At 40.7% G+C, this 21,585-nt stretch overlaps 1 protein-coding gene across 1 annotated transcript in view; it reads right to left on the reverse strand.

The window, feature by feature from the left end:
• Nucleotides 1-1,751: 1,751 nt before the first annotated feature.
• Nucleotides 1,752-21,585, reverse strand: part of AFG1L (AFG1 like ATPase) — a 196,011-nt gene continuing 176,177 nt past the window's right edge. The window contains exons 11-13 of the mRNA NM_001192915.1: nt 9,393-9,533; nt 5,571-5,684; nt 1,752-2,932 (exon numbers count right to left, since the gene is read on the reverse strand). Of these exons, the coding sequence (NP_001179844.1) occupies nt 2,804-2,932; nt 5,571-5,684; nt 9,393-9,533 (384 nt within the window). The 3' untranslated portion in view covers nt 1,752-2,803. The remainder of the gene's footprint in view (nt 2,933-5,570; nt 5,685-9,392; nt 9,534-21,585) is intronic.

The following is a 21,585-nucleotide window of genomic DNA, read 5'->3' on the forward strand; positions in this document are numbered from 1 at the left end:
TACTGATGTTAACAGATAAGCCTATCCATTGTCTAAAGAAACACAAGAATAATGCAGTGATCAGATGTTTCTATCTTTTTAAAATGTGCTTTTTCTCTACTTGATTTCTTCTAAATTTGGAAATTAGTGATCATTTTGGAGGCATTTTCCCAACAATAAAAACCCTCAGCATGACCCTTGGTCACCTCTTAAGTGAATGGGAGTGTAACACAGCAACAGTCAGTTCAAACCTCATCTTCAAGTACAAATTAAAAGCAGTTCAAAAGGAGAGACAGAGCATCTGCTCTGAGAGATTTCACATGATCCCAGGGAGAAAGACTGGAATGCTGAGACGGCAACTGGGGCAGGACTTGGAAGAAACAACACATATATTGAAATGCTTTCCGATCTAGGAGTCATTTTCCTCTCATTTTGGCATTACTTTCCTTTTTAGCAGAACTACCATATTGTTTCAAGGTAACAGGTTTTCTTGAAGGCTTTTGCTTCTTTTCTTGTAGGCTTTTTTATGAAACAATTAGTGGAGAGGAGATGGAATAACATTGTACCATTTCCAGCTACCTCCTGATACTCCCTCCTCTTTCCTTCTGGAACTTAGGCTGATATAACAGGCCCTTACACTGTCTCCTCCTCTCATCCCCACAGACCCCACTCTCAGCAAGCCCCTTCTGCCATGGCCTGTCCCACCAGGTCCAGGAAAAGGGGCCTAGAGGGCAGGACAAAAGTGTAGACATGATCTGGGTACTCAGGTGGAACCTGAACTATAGTTTTACCTTGCAGCAACTGTATTTTAAAAGGAGTTTAAGTTCTTTAGTACCAAAATTATAAGGCATTTGCACTGAGAACTCCATAAGCTTCTGTACATTTAGCTAGGGCCCTAACTAACATCACATTATTGTTTCTATGGAAAAATCAAATTCTTGTTTCAAATACCTGACCTCAGATGAACTTGTACAACAGAACTTGTGGGGGACTATTCACATATACCCACACACTCAGGGACAGCTCCTCTTTCTATCAAGCAGACTGTCCACCAGTCAGTCTGTCTAGCATTCACACTGTCTTTTTATTAACGGATAACATATCTGGCCAAAAAAAAAAAACAAACAAACTGTGAAAACAAAAAGCTTAGATTGAAAGACTAAAATTAAATATTTTATACTTACTGAGTACAAAGTAATGGTTCTGTTGTAAATTTATTAAACAAAAAGGAATTACTCTTAAAAATGATCTTGTTTTTATAGAGGTGGTATGGTAAAAAACACAGTACCTGAGTTTTGTGGTTGTAAACGATGAATCTCCAGTCAAACTGCTTTCCTGAGCCTCAGTTTTCTTGTCTATAAACAGGGATGGTTATATTGTCTCTTGAGGATTATATTTCTATGCAAGATTTAGAAATTTCTAGCAATAAATCTTGCACAGTGGTTATTTCCTGTCCTTTCTCCCTTATAACCTGTTTAACATCTTTTTGAACTCACTGTTTCACTTCAATAAAAATATTTTCAAATTGCACTTAATTTTCAGAAGTTTTGATTTAAATGTTTCGCTATTCTTGGGTACCCTACCTATCCATCTGATTGACTTAGGTTAAGGTCCAAAATAGACTAGTATGGGTAGATTATTAACCTATAAATGACATAGTTTATGTTGATAATTGTAATAATTTCTTTAAACTGACTCACCTGTGCCTACTCTCCCAAAATATTTAATTTTCACAAGATTTGTGGATTTCCATTCTTTTTCTCTTTTTTTTTCTTGAATAAGGATTTAGACTCTTGTAACAGCCTCAACCAAGATTCCTTCTGTGAGTGACAGTTAGCAAAGTCAGGTTGTATTTGAATGAGTCAAGGAATGACTTCCATGGAGGGCAAATCAGATTTCATTTAAGTAGATTCGTCAAGCGAACGTTCTTTCCCGTTTACTGTCAAGCCCGTCGCTCTGCAGAAGCAGAGGCAAGGGTGGGAGTGACATCTGCGAGCAGAGCAAACATACGTGAGCAGTGGGAAGGAGCTGCGGTGCACGGGGTCTTACGGCCTCAGCGAGCAGAGTCCATTCTGCGGCTTAGTGTGGTCCAGGGTGCTCCCCTCCTGACACTCTCACTGGTCCCCATTCCTGGTGCTTGTCTTCCGGGCTCTCAGAGTTGGGGGAATCTGCCTGTCGGTTGAAATTTGACACCCCTGTTTCTTATTCTATGGTTTCATAATCCTTGATTTTTTTTCAGTCAGCTGTATGTCCACTGGAGATCAGGTACTGCCTGCAAAGCTTGAACTCAGGGTAAAAAATATACTCTCTGCTGTAAGGAAGCCTAAAGACTTGGGAGATTTAAAGTAATTTACAGGCCCCAACAATCACAGAGATAAGTGCATCAGAAATCTTTTTTTGTTTTGAATTGAAATGTAGGGTGTTTTTCTTCCACTCTCATAAAAATGTGTTTCTATCATGCGGCTACCAGGCAGCCAAAAGCTCACAGATGTCCAGACACCCTGCGTTTACTGGTGTGTGTATTCAAGGTTCATTCAGGTAGCTTAATATGAAACCAAAATGCCTGTCTACATTCAGCTTGGTAAGAGTGCTGATTTTAATTTTGTGATGTAGAAATAAGGCCAAATAAACAGGCAAAAAGTAGACCTAAAAATGGCTTTAACTTACTAAACCACTATATCTTTGACAGCAATTTTAGATAAAAATGGTCCAGAGGACAAAGTGCATAATTAATGATGAGAAAATGATTCCTTCAAGTCCCGTAATAAAGAGTTCTCCCTGCGGTAATCATTTGTCTAGAGTTTTATTCACGCAAAAGTGATGGTTACTTCTTGCTTCTGTCTCCTTCATTCCAGTACTGTTCAGTCTGCATTTCTGTGAGTCGGGAAATTGTACGCTGAAATGCAAAGATTTCCTCTTCTCCAGTAAACATGGCGAGTCCTTCTGCTGAGTCCTATTTATCAAAAAAATAAAACAACAATCCAGCACCAGTTAAAACCTCTGCAACTAAAAATTTAAAGAACTAAGTACAAGTTTAAAAAATACTTTTTGAGCTTAGATTATAAAATATTCTACAAATTTTTTTCATTAAATTAGACTAGAGAATCAACTAATTTTACCCAACAATTAGATTAGACTAGAGAATCAGCTAATATAAATTAGACTAGAGAATCAACTAATTTAAAACAGTAATCAATTAGCAGAACAAATTAACAGGAAGAAAACATTAGACGAATAATTAAAGCTGAAACAACACCCTAATATCCAAATAAGAAAACTTTTGCTCAGATGAAAGTTCTCTACAAAATCTAAAGGAAGGACATTTCAGACAGAAAAGGAATTCTTTCTCAAAAAGTGCATGCCAGAAAAAAGTAACATCAGGACCTCCCTGGTGGCCCACTGGCTAAGACTCCAAGCTCCCATTGCAGGGGGCCCGACCGAGTTCCATCCCCAGTCAGGGAATTAGATATGTTATGCCAATACTAAGACCCAGCACAGACAAATAAATAAAAATTAATACATATTTTTTTAAGAAAGAAATAAGCAACAACAAAACCCAGTAGTTCCGGTATATCAATATGCGGCTAAGACTCTCCCTTGAACCTTCACAGTCAGGGCCACGTTCCCAAGGGGAGGCCTGAGGGCTAATCTCTTTTTCCAAACTGGGTGACTGAGAGGTCTTCTAGGGACCTGGAGATTGTGTCTGGGAGTGAGTTTTGGGAAGGCCAGAGCTGTTTTTGGTCTTGAGCTGCTGGGACACTTGATCCTTCCATGTAGGGTTCAGTTAGGGAGCCCTCCGTGAGGCTAGCAAATAAGCTGGGACTGGTGATTTCAACACAGGCTATAGCCTGTAAGTGAACACTGAATCTTGCCTCTTTCCTTAGGAGTTTGCTATTATACTCTCTCAGAGAAAAGTTCTGCACTCCTAAATCCAAATTACTGACCTACTGTAAAACTGCATGACCCTATAGCCACGTGCCAGGATTTCTTCATGTATTATTGGCCCTAAATGCTGAGCATACTTTGCCCTGTATCTGAACTCTGATCAGAAGAAAAATTCAAAAACCAATGATTTAAAGAATTTCAGAAACTGAGATGAAGTAGCCCCTTAAGTATATTCTTCCAAATTGTCAAAAGACATTATTTGAATGTATTGCTCTCAGAGAAATGGGGTCACAAGCAGCTATGTATTTCTACATGTAGATTTAAAAATCATATTTTGAAAGTTCACTATTTAAACAATTATTGGCCTCATTTCCCCAAACTCCTGAGAGTCCATAATTTCAACTCAGGTCAATAAGGAATGGTTTCCTCATTCCAAATGGTCTTCTACCACTGGGGTTGAAAGAATGGGGCTCCCCTCATTGGGGGGGATGAGTGTTTATAGTTTTAAATCTTTTACTAATATTTCAGTTGTCTACAGTTGAGAAATATACCCTGTAATATTCATACAGAAAAAGGAAATGCAAAGCCACTTCTGTTTGGCCTGGAGTGAATCACCAGACCCCCCAAGGTCCAGGAGAACTGGGCCAGCATCAGCTGGTTTCCAACAGAGCATCCTCAGAGCCTGGCACCCACAGTTCAGTTCAGTCACTCAGTTGTGTCCGACTCTTTGCGACACCATGAATCGCAGCACGCCAGGCCTCCCTGTCCATCACAAACTCCAGGAGTTCACTCAGACTCACGTCCATCGAGTCAGTGATACCATCCAGCCATCTCATCCTCTGTCGTCCCCTTCTCCTCCTGCCCCCAATCCCTCCCAGCATCAGAGTCTTTTCCAATGAGTCAACTCTTTGCATGAGGTGGCCAAAGTACTGGAGTTTCAGCTTTAGCATCATTTCTTCCAAAGAACACCCAGGGCTGATCTCCTTTAGAATGAACTGGTTGGATCTCCTTGCAGTCCAAGGGACTCTCAAGAGTCTTCTCCAACACCACAGTTCAAAAGCATCAATTCTTTGGCGCTCAGCTTTCTTCACAGTCCAACTCTCACATCCATACATGACCACTGGAAAAATCATAGCCTTGACTAGATGGAAAAGCAGTAATGTCTCTGCTTTTCAATATGATATCTAGGTTGGTCATAACTTTTCTTCCAAGGTGCTCCACAAATGTCTACAGAATGGGGTTAGGAGGTGAATCGTGGATTTCTTTTTAAGCAAAGGGACTTGCCAGGCACAAAGTCCTAGAACAGCCAGTCCACATGATTGGATACTGTAGCATATGCTCTACAGATCCAGCAGATGTGAAGGAGGATATCCAGAAAAGGCAGCATGGTGTGGCTGAGGGAGTCCAGAACCAGACACGGGTGCCTGGTGGCCAGCTCTGGCCTGCCATTGGCCAGTGGTGTAACTGCAAGCCCCTTAGTCCACCTCCCTGGTCTTCGCTTTACCACAAAGATTCCTTCCACTCTAAGGCTATAATTCTCTATATTTACTGATGTTGAGGATATGTCTGCTATACTGGCTTTAGAAGAAAGCGGCAAATCAGTGGTTAAATACATACTGCATTCGTTCTTTAAAACATAGCCATGCATCAAACCAAAACAATTAAGTTGTTTTATAATAAAAAGAGATTATGTTAATATCACCTACCTGGCTCAGCCCCAAATCATCCATCAGTATTCTGCTTTGCTCCAACTCACTGTCATGATGATCACACAAAAATAAGCTTGATACAGGAGCTGATGCAGAGCAAATGATGCGCACCTGAAACAGAAAACAGCAAATGGTGTCACTCCTTAACTTTAACAAGGTGAAGGCAAAAACAAATTTCTCATAGAATAAAAAAATCTTTTATAACAGGGAGCTGAAGATTTTTGCTTTTAAATGGTTCTAAATATATGTAGCAAAATTGGTACTTGGTGAAAATACACTTTTACGAGCTTACAGAATGCGTATTTATAAAGAACAATGCCTTGAACTCCTCTCTTTCAACCTAAGTAACAGTCTTAACTTCATTTCTCCTTCTACACATTTTCTCCAAGTCCTATCTTTATTTTGGAAAAAAAAATATTTTAAAAGCTTCAATCTATCACATTTTTTCCTGTTTCATTAATCTATTTTTCTAATTAGAGATTTTACCTAAATATCCAAAAGTTACCGTAAAGCTACTAAAATTTTTATTAATCTCCATGTTTTAAAGTCCACAAAAAGAGCATAAGCAAAATGTGGCTGTCAAAATTTCAAAACTGGCAGGACCCATCTACACTATATCTTCTTCATTAATGAAAAAAAAAATCTTGCATAAATAAGTGAATATAGCATTTCTTTAAAGTGGATTTCAATATTTGGGAAGCTTTTTTTCTATTTCTGGAATACCTCTAAAATGTAGATACACACACCACATAACCTATAGTCAGATAGCCTGGGATCAGAGATGTTTCCAAATGTATTTTTGAAACAAAATACTTTTTTTAGGAAAACCTCTTGACCATTTTCATACTTTTTCTAATAGTCTCTTTAAAGTGCTATTTTTAAACTGCACAGCACTTTACAAACATTCCCCTGCAGCTTACATCGCCTTCTGAAGGAGGGAACAAAGGTTTTAGGGGCCGCTCCAGGCCTGGAGAGCCTCAGCTCGACACCAGTCCTGATCTCTTCCAGTTCTAAGTCCAGAGGCTTTTCCATTACCTCTGAGGTTGACATTTTCACTTGACTGTGTGAAGCCCATCTCTGTGCGCATCCGAGATGCTCTCCTTTGCACCGTTACCCCTTTGCTGCACATGTGACTAAGTCCAGTGCCCCGCTCCTCTAATTACACCCTGAGTTACCAGAACCCACATTTATACCAGCATCCAGCCAGACATCCTTGAAAAACACTAAGCTTGGCATGAATATTTCTTGATTACATAAGTGTTTGAGTGAATATCCATGTGTAATCACACACCAGAAACTGCTTTCACAACTTAATAAATTTTATGTCCACTAGTTTAAAACATACTCTTCCTGATGTTTCAGATCTGAATTTGTTTTCAGGATTCACAGCCATCCTTTTAAAATCATTATTTAAGTAAATGTGCTGATATCCATGGACATAGGAGCCTGGCGGGCTACAGTCCATGAGGCTGCAAAGAGCCAGACATGACTGAGCACACACTCGCTATCAGTATTTTAAAACAATGTACTGATGTTTGGGACTAGTTCTTCCATATACAAATGACCTTCTACCTCCTCTTATAAATTATTTTAACCACAAATGACACTTTTTTCATTACTTAGATGGAAATGTCCTTATTTCACAGATTTCTACAAATGCATTCTAAAACGATGTCTGTTTAATGCTTCCAATTTCTGAAATAAGAATTTCGGCTATGTTTTAAAAAGAGTATAAACTTTAAATGTGTGCTTTAGTTAAAGCAAATGTTAGGAGAGTAGTTCTGACATTCCATCATATTGCCAGAAAAATCTTTTTGTCTAATGAAGAAGTGAAACAGTGTGGGGAGGTAGGATCGGGGAGGGCGGGGGACTGAAGGGTAGGGATCATAAGCTTTCAAAAATAAGAGTTTATCAATGTGCCCCTCTAAGAGCCACCTACCAGTGCACCCCTCCCACTTTCTTCTTGAAGCACTGCCCTCTGAAAACAGACTGCTACCCCTGGGCAATGTATTCCAGACCCCACATGATTATTTCAGAGCTGAGTCTCTTGATGAGTAATCCAGAAGGAGACAAGTAACAGACCTTGATCCCCAGCCCTGGTGTTCTCAACTTCCTGCTCACAGGGCCCCCTGAGAGCAGGCAGCAGATTCTGATGGCACTCACTAAGGTAGGTTGCCTTTCATGCTCAGGCCCATCACAGGGCCTGTGCTGCCAACTCTCCACTCTGCACGTGGACCCCAGCCATCACAGCTCAGTGTTCACGAGCAGCACCTGAGGAGCTGATGAACCAGCAGGCTCCAGGCCCCGTCCCTGGTCTTCATCTGCTGGTGTGGCGTGGGGTGAGTTCAGGAATCTGGATCTTAAGAAGCTCAGATGATCCTGGTGCAGCTGGTCGTCAGAAGGACTTCCTCGGCCTGCCCCCAGTTCCCATACAAAGATCAGTCTACTGTCCTCCTGGACTCTCACGGCACCAAGTCCCCTCTCTCGCCAAGAGAACATCCCACACTCAGTTCTCAGAACATTTACACTCAGTTCTGCATACATTTAATCAGTGTCTCTTCAACACCTGACTATCAGCTCCATGAAGGCAGGCAGCATGCCTGGCTTTGCTTGTCACTGAATTAGCACTGTGCTTGGTGTGAAGATTGCTGAATGAATGAAGAAAGGAAACATTAAGAATCTCACCTCTCCCTCCCAGCAGATTCTGGTACCTTCTCCTCCCCTCAAGGTCCCTTCAATTTTAGAATCACTGCTCTATTTCAGTACAAGGAATAAGGAGGGAAAACTGTATCTAAGGGTAAAACAATATTTCACTCTTAACTTGAAGCAGTACTTTAACTTTACTGTAAATATATTTACAGGCATATATTATTATTAGTGGCTCGCTGGTGTTGTTGTTCAGTCATGTCCAGCTCTTTTCGGCCCCATGGACTGCAGCACGCCAGGCTCCCTGTCCTTTACCATCTCCTGGAGCCTGCTCCAATTAATGTCTGTTGAGTCAGTGATGCTAATGGCTCACCTTCATTGAAAGCTTACTGTACGCTGCACAGTGTTCTAAGTATTTCACCTGCTCATTTCATCCTCACAACAGTCTTATGAGGTAAATACCATTATTATCCTCTTTTTCTAAAGAAGGCAATTCAAGCTAAGTTGGTCTTCAAGGTAGTCAGCTTGGCCCCAGGGTCCACTCCTTAACCACTAGGCAATAATGCCCCTGATGAATGGACAAAGGCTCGGCGACTCATGCTGGTAATAAGACAACTGGGTTTTTCTTGCTTGTTTAGGGACAATGATAGTTACTGGGGTTTCCAAGTCAGAGGGAGAGAAAACTCTAATACTGAGAATGGCCCTTTAGTCATTCATTTATTCATTTTGTTCATCCGTTATTTCACCAGTCCAACAACTGATTCATGCGACAAATGTTTCCTGAGCACTCTATCTAGGTAAGGCACTGTGCTGTGCATCCTCACAGACAGAGAACAGGATGCGTCTAGGTGAGTGATGGGATTGGGCATATAGCAGCGTCTTATGATGGGGCTTTTAATACAGTATGATTACCGTTACTGCCACCACCAACAGTACTTGTGCAGCATCAGCGTGTACCAAGTGCTGTTTTAAAAGATTTACCTGGATTAGTTTATTCTGTCCTCACGATAATTCTCTGAAGTAAATACTACTTCAGAATAGTATCTTCGATTTGTATGTGACAAAACTGAGGCACAGAGAAGTAAACTAAGGGGTAGACCAGGATTCCAGCCCAAACAATCTTGCTCCACGGTCCAGAATGTTTAGTTCTGAGAAAATGCACCACATCCTTACCTTGAAATCATAAAAGTTATCAATGAGAGTTATGAATCTCCGAGCTTGGGTCCTCTTTGCCAGGGTAAATTGTGGAATGTTTCGTAAAAATACTGTATCAAAATTCTTTGACAGTTCCAAATAGTCACTGGCTCCAAGTGGCTATAATTAAAATGAAATAGAGAACAGAAAATTGAAATAAGTCAATTCTGGTTGAAAATATCTCTTTTTCTCATCATGGTGTGATCTAGGTATAGCTTTGAGGTAACTTTACCAAACACAGTGGTGTTTTCAGAGCAGGCTGAGGACAGTGTACACCCTACTTACTAGGGATATAAGCAGAAGGGAAGAGAGAAGACGAGCACATGGTGGGCCGTGAAGAACAATTCCAGCCACCTCAGCTGGCATCCTGTAGGCCCACATCCTAAATCTGGTCTTCATCGTTTTATTTCTATGACATGACTTTGCTGCTAAGTCACTTCAGTCGTTTCCGACTCTGTGTGACTCCATAGACGGCAGCCCACCAGGCTCCCCCGTCCCTGGAATTCTCCAGGCAAGAACACTAGAATGGGTTGCCATTTCCTTCTCCAATGCATGAAAGTGAAAGGTGAAACTGAAGTCGCTCAGTCGTGTCTGACTCGTAGCGACCCCATGGACTGCAGCCTACCAGGCTCCTCCATCCATGGGATTTTCCAGGCAAGAGTACTGGAGTGGGGTGCCATCACCGTCTCCGATGACATGACTTTAAACATGTCCAAATGAATCCTTCCTATGACTCAACTGTAAACTGTCACTACTGGTAAACGCAGCTGTCTTATCACAGCAGCTGAATGTTATGTCACCACTTTGAAATAAAGACTGTGCTCCAGTATACAAAAGCATCAGACAATATTTTTTTGTTTAATTTGAGGTACAATTACTGAAATACAATGTAGTAAACACTGCTAACCTTTGTAGGCAATACCAGAGGGTTTTTGTACAAAAGTAGAGCAAGCCCTCGAGCATAGCTTGGTGCACCTGTTACCTCCCCACACAAGGAGGATGCAACCCTCGGGATCCACAGAACCATCACAAAGGTGTTGCCTGCAGGTGTAACATGTTTGTTCCTGAAACACGAAGGTAATTTATGACAGTTATGAAAACAATCCACACATTCTCTGGGGTCAGAAACACTCCCAGGAGAGTCACTTCTAAATTGGGTGTGAATGGCTGTACCCTGTGAACAGGAGCCATGAGCAAGGGTCAGGAGAAAGTTTCTGGCCATGAGAGAATGCAGAGAGACTCAAAGTCCAGGAGCTGCTCTCAGGTCCCTCTGGAAGCTCTCAGATCCCAACAACTGATCCCTGGGACCCAAATAGCTAAGCCTCTTCAACTTCCGGCAGAATTTATCAATACTCCTCCCTGTTTAAGAATGTCTCCCTTGGACTTCCCTGGTGGCTCAGTGGTAAAGAATCTGCCTGCCAATGCAGGAGACACAGGCTTAATCCCTGACCCAAGAAGATCGCACGTAACACGAAGCAACTAAGCCCGAGTGCCACAACTATTGAGCCTGTGTTCTAGAGCCTGCGAGCCACAGCTGCAGAAGTCCATGTGCCCTAGAGCATGTGCTCCACAACAAGAGAAGCCATCGCAATGAGAAGCCCGCGCACAGCAACTGGAGTCGCCCCACTCGCCACAACTAGAGAAAAGCCCTGGCAGCAATAAAGACCAAGTATAGCCAAAAATAAATAAACTAAATAAATAATTAAAAAACAAAAAAGAATGTCTCCCTCGTTGGGGTGGTCGTTTGCATTAAAACTTCTGCTTTCAGAAATGTAGATACAACTATGGTCCTGGGAGAATCAGGGAATTGCAAAGAGGGGGAGTCATCCTCACCTAGAGTCCACCCTTTACACCTGCCACTCTCCTAACAACTAGCTGAAATCAACTATACTCAGAAAACTTTTCCTGCAGGTGTGGGGTGGTAAGAGTAAACTGGAGAGGGAGGCCTTGGGGAGGTGGTTCCCTCAGGAAAAGCAGCTCTAAGAAGGATGCGCAGCAACTACGAGCCCAGGGGCACAACACCAGAGAGTGAGCACAAGGAAGAGCCTTGAAACCTGCTTAGAGACACCCCTTCTCTCCTCTCCTCCAACAACCAGGTAACAAGTGGTGCCAGAGATGACCCTGTGTTTCCCCATTTCCCTGTGCTGGCTGGACAGCCTCTATCTCTAGACCCAGAGTCTGATCTTAGCTGAGACTCCCCACTCACCTCAGCCACACAAGGGCTTGCACGTGCGGGTGGTTTAACGCTGCTGTCAAGGCTGATGTGGGCCAGGAGGGTGTGTTAACAGAGCAGCTCGGAACAAGAGCTCTACACAGCCTGAGTTTGAATCCTCAGTCTGTCATTTATTAGTGATGTGTCTTTGGCAAGTAACCTCATCTTCCTATTCTTTCGTTTTCCCATCTGTAAAATGGGAATTGATTCCTATCTCACAGAGTTGTGAGGCTTAAACAAAATAATACATGTAAAGCGTTTAATACAGCACCTGGAACAGACATTACCACTCAACTCACTTTTGCTTTGCTCACTACCCCTGATTACATCCAAAACCCTAAATCAGCCTTTGTGCATTTTCCTGTTCTCACAGTCACAGCAGAAATCAGATGAGATTGTGAAATCCCATATAATGAAAACAATTCCCGAAGGGGTGAGGGGGAAGGCAAGATACAGTGTCTTTGCAGAAAAAGGAGACCTCTACAATAAGACACTCACGTTCTGAGGGTGACGCACACTACTTCTTGGGGATCAGTCAGAATTTAGTGTCTCCTGATGTATAGAACAGTCTTGTGGACTCTGTGGGAGAGGGAGAGGGTGGGATGATTTGGGAGAATGGCATTGAAATATGTATAATATCATATATGAAACGAGTCGCTAGTCCAGGTTCGATGCACGATACTGGATGCTTGGAGCTGGTGCACTGGGACGACCCAGAGGGACGGTATGGGGAGGGAGGAGGGAGGAGGGTTCAGGATGGGGAACACATGTATACCTGTGGCAGATTCATTTTGATATATGGCAAAACCAATACAATATTGTAAAGTTAAATAAAATTTAAAAAAAAGAATTTAGTGTCTCATCTTTTGTAAATCAGAAAGTGTATGTAAAAAAAAATGTACAGCCTCATTTTAGGTATGCAGTTATATATAATTAAGCTCACTCTTTATGCATGGATATGATTTCTATCAGTATAACTACATGCCCAGGGAAAATCATTATCAGAAGTGCACTGAAGTGCCTAGGGCAGCTGAAAAATCAGAATTCTGCCCACTCAGCTATTTTTACAAATTATATACCTTTGTCAGTAGGCTCTGCATTTGCCATTAGGCTGGCAAATATCCCTTTCCTTCATATCCCTAAGATAATTATGTGCTCATTCATATAAAGAAAACTAAGCTTAACAGTTATCTATCTCCTTTAAGAACAATGGTCACTGAGGGGTGGGGAGTTATTGTTTAATGGGTACAGAATTTTAGTTTAGGATGCTGCAAAGGTTCTAGAGATGGAGTGTTGTGATGTTTGCCCAACATGAGTATAATTAATGCCACTGATCTGTATACTTTTAAAAAATGATTAAAATGGTATATTTTATGTTATGTATTACTTAACCACAGTCACAAATAGTCTTTAAATAAAGGAGAGCTTATTCGTTGCAAAAGAAATTTCAATTTAGGCTATCGAGAAATATCACCTTTTTCTCTAAAATCATGAAAAAGAAGAATGAAATGTACTAATCAAAGAAGGATGTCTTTTCCCCAAAGAAAACAGCTCCAGAAAGGTTAAAATTAATTTAAAATATAAAGGTTTTTCTTTTTTTTTTTTTAATAGGTATTTAAAAGAGTGTGTTTTCTTATTCCAGCTTCAATATTGAAGTGTCTAAGAAATGACACTCAACAAAGATCCCTAGGATTGAATTTGGGGAGAGATAGGGGTTTCTTATTAATGAGAAACACTATTTTTCATTACTTACGTAGCTGTGAATGAAAATACCATAGAAACTTTGGAATTATGGTCTGTCAGGTCTAGTGTATGACCTTGAGCAAGTCTTCATCAATGTCTGTTTCCTCACCTGTAAAAGGGGGATCATGACCTGTCTCATAGGTTTGTCCCAAGGATTTGATGTATTGATTACATATAAAATCTTACAACAATAGTGGCTGGTCAATAAATGTTAGTTAAATATTAATTTGCAGAGTTCACATGAGAAGTATTACACTCAGACACTCGATCATGTCTGACTCTTTATGACCCCATGGACTGTAGCCCGCCAGGCTTCACTCTCCATGGAATTCTCCTGGCAAGAATACTGGAGTGGGTTGCCATTTCTTCCTCCTGGGGATCTTCTTGACCCAGGGATCAAACTGGAGTCTCCTACGTCCTCTGCATTGGCAGGCAGATTCTTAACCACTAGCGCCACCTGGGAAGCCCCCATATATGAGTAGTAAGTAAAATGATTTATGCACTGTCTGCTGTTGGCATACAATAGACACATAATAAATAGTACCTATTCTTTTATTAGCTTCCCTGGTGGCTCAGACAGTAAAGAATCAACCTGCAATGAGGGAGTGAGTGAAGTCGCTCAGGAGACGCTTTACCCTCTGAGCCACCAGGGAAGCTCAAACGGCAATGTGGGAGACCTGGGTTCAATCCCTGGGTTGGGAAGATCCCCTGGAGGAGGGCATGGAAACCCACTCCAGTATTCTTGTCTGGAGAATTCCCATGGACAGAGGAGCCTGGTGGGCTACAGTTCATGGGGTCGCAAGGAGTTGGACACAACTGAGTGACTAAGCACTATTCTTTTACTAACTATTAAATAACCTTTTCCTCAGCTCACAAAGCCAGGCAAGTTCGACAATCCAGTCTGCCTCTGCTTTTGCACTTACAAGCAACAGCCATTCCCTCTCCCTCTCACTGTCTCTGGCCCACTAAAATATCTGCCCTCCTTGGCACCTCAGCCCTCCATGAAGTCATCCCTAGATGACAGACACAGCGTCTGTCTCGGGCCCTCTCCCTCCCACGTGTCTTGTGAAGGTAATACCATGAGCATTCAATGCGGGGGAAAGCCCCAGGCCCACAAAATGCACAGGCTCTAATCCAGTACATGTCACATAGGAAGTGCTTAATATTTGTTGAATGCATTGAGTGAATATATGAATAAAATACAACACAGCCTGGAGCAGGCTTACTCCTTCTTTTATACCCATTTAGTCACCAAAGAAATTGAAACACCTACCAAAAAACCCCACCTTTTCTTAGTTGGCCCAAATTCCTCACTCCCAAGGTAAGTCTCTGTTGTATACCATAGAATATACATTTAGGAATATTCTAGAAAAGATATAGATCATAATGTAAACACTGGTCATCCTTGGATAGTGGAATGAAAGATTAATTTGTTTGTTATACTTCTTGGATTTTTTGAATAGCAAAACAATAATGCTTTTTTGGAGATCATTTTTATAGTGGGCATCTTATCATTTATGCCTCATCTGTGTGAGATCATTATATTAGTTTTGTCATGGACATTTCTCTTTTTATCTCTAATTTTTCTTTTTATTTATTCTTTCTAAATGTTCTTAATCTATAGATGCAGGATTTTTTCAGGCACATTAAAAAAAATAAATAAGCTGAATGTGTATGTTCTTCTTTAAAGTTTGACAAAAGGAAAATGGATTTGATATTTGGGATAAAATTTGACTTCAGGTATACAGTTAACACTCAGCTAATGATTCTTTACACCAGGGAGACAAGAGGGGAGGGAGGGGAGGGAGGGGATGGGGCAAATGGCACCATTTCCAAATAGGTCACATTTAGCCCTCATGGCCGAGTACCAGAGTCCCCATGATCAAAGGCCAAGCAATGTCAAAATGCAAGTCACAGGCAGGTTGATACGCTCCCATTGATACCTTATCTTAATTTGAGCAATTTTGATTACCACGTTGTCAGTGTTTCTTTTTCCCGTAATTGTCAGACAATATCCAGTCCCTCTGCATGTGTGTATTACCTCTTCCATCTTCTCTTTCTCTCTCTCCTCCTTCTGCTATTCTAAATGAACCCAAGTTACATTACATCGTCTCCATTTCTTTTATCCTTTCTTTTGTATTTTCCTTTCTTTACACTTCTTCATGATTCATTTTGGATAATTTCCTCTGTTTCTCATGAGCTGTGTTTTATCTGCTCTTAATCTCTATCCACGAAGTTCTTAATTTTGGTTACATACTTTACAGTTCTGGAAATTATACTGGTTCTTTTTCAAAGCTGATCTCTCTCTTTTTATAATTCCTAGATACCTACATTTAAACGTCCAAGCCTAGCTTTCTTTTTAAATCTCCTTGAATATGTAAGCTTAGTTGTTGAAAATATGAACTCATAATTCCAATATCTTATGTTTTAATTTTAGTGTCTTGTCTCCTCATATGTTTGGTTATCTTTGCGTACTGGATTATATCTTTAATAAAACACTCAAAGAAAAAATTTCAAGTTCAAGACCTGGAATATTCTCAGCTACTCAGTTCACATAAAGTTTGACTGAAGTCCACAGAGATCTGGTTTAATTCAAGCTCACATTTATTCCTAGAGTACAATCCTTCAGGGCTCCAACCACAGTGGGGAGGAGCTTAGTAGGTTCCCATCTTTGGCTGGCCCTAGTCTCTGCCCTTTGTCTCAATAACCCAGTGAGGCTGCCAAAAGCAAGCTCAGAACTTTTAAAAGAAAATTACTAGTGCTCACCAATATCTATGTTTTCTTCGTTTTCCTGAGTGCAGAGCTAGATTACATTTCCCAGCCTTTCCTGCATTTAGGTGGGGCCGCGCAATCAGGCTCAGGCCAGTGGAATGTAACAGAAAGTGATATGAATCACTTCTAGATCTGGCCCATAAAAACTCCCACACAGACTCCTCACTTTCTTTACTCAAACATTGGTTGAAGAGAGAGGCCGCTGAGGACTTAAAGAAGGGTGGACGTACAATAGGGATGAAGCCTGGATCCACGAGGGACCACCTGGAGCAGTTTCCTGGCCAACTTACACTGGATTGTGAGAGGAGCAAGAAACACGTGCTTATTTGTTAAGCCTCTGAGACTGGGGGTTATCTGTTAAGCCTCTGAGACTGGGGGTTATCTCTTTCTGCAGTTAGCCTAATCTGATACTTAATTGATCCAGCTTCCCTTCATTGCTCTAACTACAAGGTTGGTGCAAATTACTGACAAAGTGCCCACCATTACTGGAAGTGGAAGACTTCCCAACACTTACTGTGTGAACAAGGATTCTTATTCACAGAAGATGTTAACTATCAAAAATTTCTCTTCAAATTTTATTCAGATTATCACTAAAATTTTTTAAGTCAGGAACTGCATTTAGCCATTTCCAACATCAAATCTGATTCTTAAAAAGTTACATTCATGGGACTTCCCTGGTGGTCCAATGGTTAAGAATCCACCTGCCAATGCAGGAGACATGGGTTTCATTCCTGATCCAGGAAGATTCCACATGCCATGGGGCAACTAAGCCAGCATGCCACAACCACTGAGCCTGCAGGCCACAACTACTGAAGCCCACATGCCCTAGAGCCTGTGCTCCGCAACGAGAGATCACCTCAATGAGAAGCCTGCATACCGCAACTAGAGAGTGATCAAGACCCAGAACAGCCAAAAACGCATTTCTTTAAAAGTTACGTTCATGGAGGTAACTTTCCTCACTACAAATGTGAAAAGATTTTATCTGAAAGTTTTGTTCAAATTCAGTATTTGATATACTTAAAACACCTTTATAAATTTATTTTTCCCCTCATGATTACATAACATACAGAAGTATAATAAATGTTTTCACCAAACCACATACAGATGCTGCCAAATCATCTTATATAGCCTAGTGTGCCATAAGATCACCAAATGGTTTCATTTTTGACGTGTGACATCTTGATCACTAAGACTGGTAAACTGATAATAACGTTGCCACAGGCCCACTCGCCCCCTCTTTTTTTATTAGCATTCATCATTTAAAGGTGTCTGGGGCATTCAACTGCATTAAGTAAAAAAGTCTCTATACAATTATGATAATTTAAAATTCATTTAAAATGTTTTGGGAGAAATGAAGAATGCCTATGTGGGGTAGTCTGATGACAGTTATGACTCCAGTTATTCTTGCCTCCTTGTCCACATCTTTTATATTGTGATTTTCTAGTTCTAGTTGAAGACATGGAGTCTATCTGCACAACTCTTCAATCTGGGTAGGCTTTAATTTATCACAGCCAATAGAACAAGTGACAAATTTCCAGTTATGAACTTAGGTCTCAAGAGGCTTTAAATGCTTCCACTCACCCTGTTGCAGCACCTCAGCTGGCCTGCTAGAGGATGAATGGACAGAAGGAGAGCCATTTGCCTATAGCCAGCCAGGCCCCCAAAGAGATGAGCAAGCAAGAGCAGCAAGGCTGAGTGTTGGTACATAAGTGAATGCAAAATTGATCAAAATAACTTCCCACCTCACCTCCCAGCTTTCTAGCTGACGAGAGAGTGATAGTAAATGCTTTTTTTTTAAGTCACTGAATTTGGAGGGCAATTTACTGAAATACTATGCTTGCTACAGAGATTTACTAAGTAAAGTCCATGTTTTAGAAGTCATTAGCAAGTATAGCACATGTAGAAAAAATATGACTTAGCTTTTATAGCAAAAGATAGATTTTACCTAAGTGATAAATGTGTTAGCAGAGTGCCATTTATTTTATGCTTATTTATTTTTGTAATCAATTTTGGAATTTTTATGGTATAGTATAAAACTTATTTCTAAAAATAAAACTTATGATTTACTGTATATAAGAACCAGAAAAAAAGCCATAAAATTATGTGGCATCCTTATACAGATCACAAGATGACAAAGACCCAATTGAATGAAAATAGAAAACCATAGAGAGAAAACAAATTGACATGAAGATGGAATTGGGAAGGGGACAAAAACTCATTGCAATAGAACTAAAATTTTAAGAGCATTCCATTAGAGAAAGAAATAATTTGAATAGATAGTTCATGGAACAAAAATATATAAGAAGCATAAGGAGCTAACAAGCGAAAAATATAGTCAAGCTCAATGGTAACCATAGAAAGACAAAATAAGAATGATGTATCATTTTCCATACAGCAACTTTGCAAAGAAAAATAAATTACATTGGGACTCCCCTGGTGGTACAGTGGATAAGAATTCACCTGCCAATCCTGGGGACATGGTTTCAGTCCCTGCTCTGCGAAGATTTCACATCCTGTGGAGCAACTAAGCCCATGTGCCACAACTACTGACCCTGCACAGCACAAGCACTGAAGCCCGTGTGCCTAGAGCCTACGCTCCGCAACAGGAGAAGCCACCGCAACAATGAGAAGCCCTCGCACCACAGCAAAGAGTGGTTCCAGACGGCCACAGCTAGATAAAGCTGCACATAGCGATGAAGACCCAGGGCAACCAAAAATAAATAAATACAGTTATTTTAAAAAATAAATTATACTACTCAATGCTGGAAGGCATATAATGAGATAGCCATTGCTGATGGATGATTAAATCAGTCAGAAAAAAACACTGGATTGTATTAAGAGCCTTAAAGAAGTCATAAACTTGACCCTGTTATTCTGCTTCTAGAAATCAATCTACAGGAAATAACCAAAAATTCAACAAACAGCTATACACAAGGATTATTTATGACTATGAGAATCAAAAATCAACTTTAAAGTATAACAAACAAGAGGAATGGCTCAATAGGGCACATTAATATAATGGAATAATATGTTGCCAACAAATAATGGTGCTTACGAAAAATATTTTATGATGTAGAAACTCACTTATGGTAAAAAGCTAAGTGGAAACAGGACAATGTAAAATTATAATTGTATTCAAAGTATACATGTAGGACAAAGGCTACATAAATATGTAAAAAACACTAATAGTTGCTATCTCTAAATGGTCTGAATGATAGAGGGTTTTTTTAAATCTACTATGTTTTTTAGTTTTTTCTGTATTTTCTAAGGGTCTGAGAATATATTATAGCCAAAAAAGCATAAAAACAGAATTGGGATAGCAAAACAATGTTTGTTCAGTTCAGTTCAGTCACTCAATCGTGTCCGACTCTGCGACCCCATGAACTGCAGCAGGCCAGGCCTCACTGTCCATCACCAATTCCTGGAGTTTACCCAAACCCATGTCCATTGAGTCGATGATGTCATCCAACCATCTCATCCTCTGTTGTCCCCTTCTCCTCCTGCCCTCAATCTTTCCCATTATCAGGGTTTTTTCAAATGAGTCAGCTCTTCGCATCAGGTGGCCAAAGTACTGGAGTTTCAGCTTCAACATCTGTCCTTCCAATGAACACCCAGGACTGATCTCCTTCAGGATGGACTGGTTGGATCTCCTTGCAGTACAAAGGACTCTCAAGAGTCTTCTCCAACACCACAGTTCAGAAGCATCAATTCTTTGGTGCTCAGCTTTCTTTACAGTCCAACTCTCACATCCATACATGACTACTGGAAAAACCATAGCCTTGACTAGACAGACCTTTGTTGGCAAAGTAATGTCTCTGCTTTTTTGAGATCTTTACTAATACCAAACAAAATACACTCTTTGTTTTTGTTTTTCAGCTATTTAGTCCCCTTCATCTTCCCTGGGCTTCCCTGATAGCTCAGTTGGTAAAGAATCCACCTGCAATGCAGGAGACCCCAGTTCAATTCCTGGGTCGGGAAGATCTGCTGGAGAAGGGATAGGCTACTCACTCCAGTATTTTTGGGCTTCCTTGGTGGCTCAGATGGTAAAGAATCCACCTGCAGTGTGGGAGACCTGGGTTCGATCCCTGGGTTTGGAGGATTCCCCTGGAGAAGGGAAAGGCTACCCACTGCAGTATTCTGGTCTGGAGAATTCCATGGACTGTTACAGTGCATGGGGATCACAAAGAGTCTGACACAAGTAAGCTACTTTCACTTCACTCATCTTCCCTATGTATAAAATATTCAACATAAATGCATATATTAAAGAGCTTGAGGACTCACGAATTTATTTAAATCTGCAGTGGCAACTCTCACTTACTCCAGTGTATGAGACTGGAGTCCCCAAACTGTTAGTACTGTTGATTTGTGAAAAATACAGTTTGAGCCATGTGGGTCCACTTAAACACAGATTTTTTTTTTTTGGTAGTAAATACTGAAGTGCTACATGATCCATGGTTGGTTGAATCTAAGGGTGCAGAACCTCAGCTATGGAGGAACAAAGCATACAGAGGGCCGACTATAACTTTCACGTGGATCTTCAACTGTGTAGAGGGCCGGGAGCCCTATCTCTGTATGGTTCAAGGGTCAACTGTACTGTTTATTCACCTCAGGGTCCCTAGCACCTTGCAAGACCAGGGAACAGAATCTTGCAGAATCCAAGACTGCTAAATAAATGAATACACTGTCACCAATTCTTCAAAATCAATTATATTTACGGAAAGCATCCCTGGGGGCTCAGTGGTAAAGAAGCTGCCTGTCAATGCAGGAGACACAGGTTTGATCCCCCATCCAAGAGAATCCCACATGCCACAGAGCAACTAAACCCGTGTGCTGTAACTACTGAGCCTGTGCTCCACAAGAGAAGCCACCACAATGAGAAGCCTGAACATGCCCACTACAGAGTAGACCCCACTGCCTGCAACTAGAGAAAAGCCCACATAGCAACAAAGACCCAGCACAGACTACAGTAAATAAATAAAATTGAAAAAAATTATATTTACTGAATGTTTAAGAAATACAAGGCATTAAGTCCTACAAGGGCTCTGCAAAATATAGAGATGACACATTTCTCCACTCTTCTGACTTCACTAACATAGCACTAAATTGCATGCACATGATACCTATGGTAGGTGCAAATATTTATAGCTCTGTTCTGCATTAACTGATCTGCCTATATAAGTAAGCCATAGCATAAAACAGTTTGAAATCATAATTAGTATTATAAATTCATGCATTGTGTCCTGTGAATAAGTAAGGCATATGATTATTTTTGAGTACTAAATGGCACTCTAGTTAGTAGCATCCTTAAGGATGTTATTTTAGCTCTAAATTCAAGTAGCATTACCGAATGAAGATTCTTCTTATGATAGATAATGATGACAGTCTCCATCTTTCTACCTGAGCAATTAAAAAGTTTAATAGTCTTTGATGTGACTGGTTATCTGA

Source organism: Bos taurus, chromosome 9, assembly GCF_002263795.3.
Source record: "Bos taurus isolate L1 Dominette 01449 registration number 42190680 breed Hereford chromosome 9, ARS-UCD2.0, whole genome shotgun sequence".
Classification (NCBI taxonomy): Eukaryota; Metazoa; Chordata; class Mammalia; order Artiodactyla; family Bovidae; genus Bos; species Bos taurus.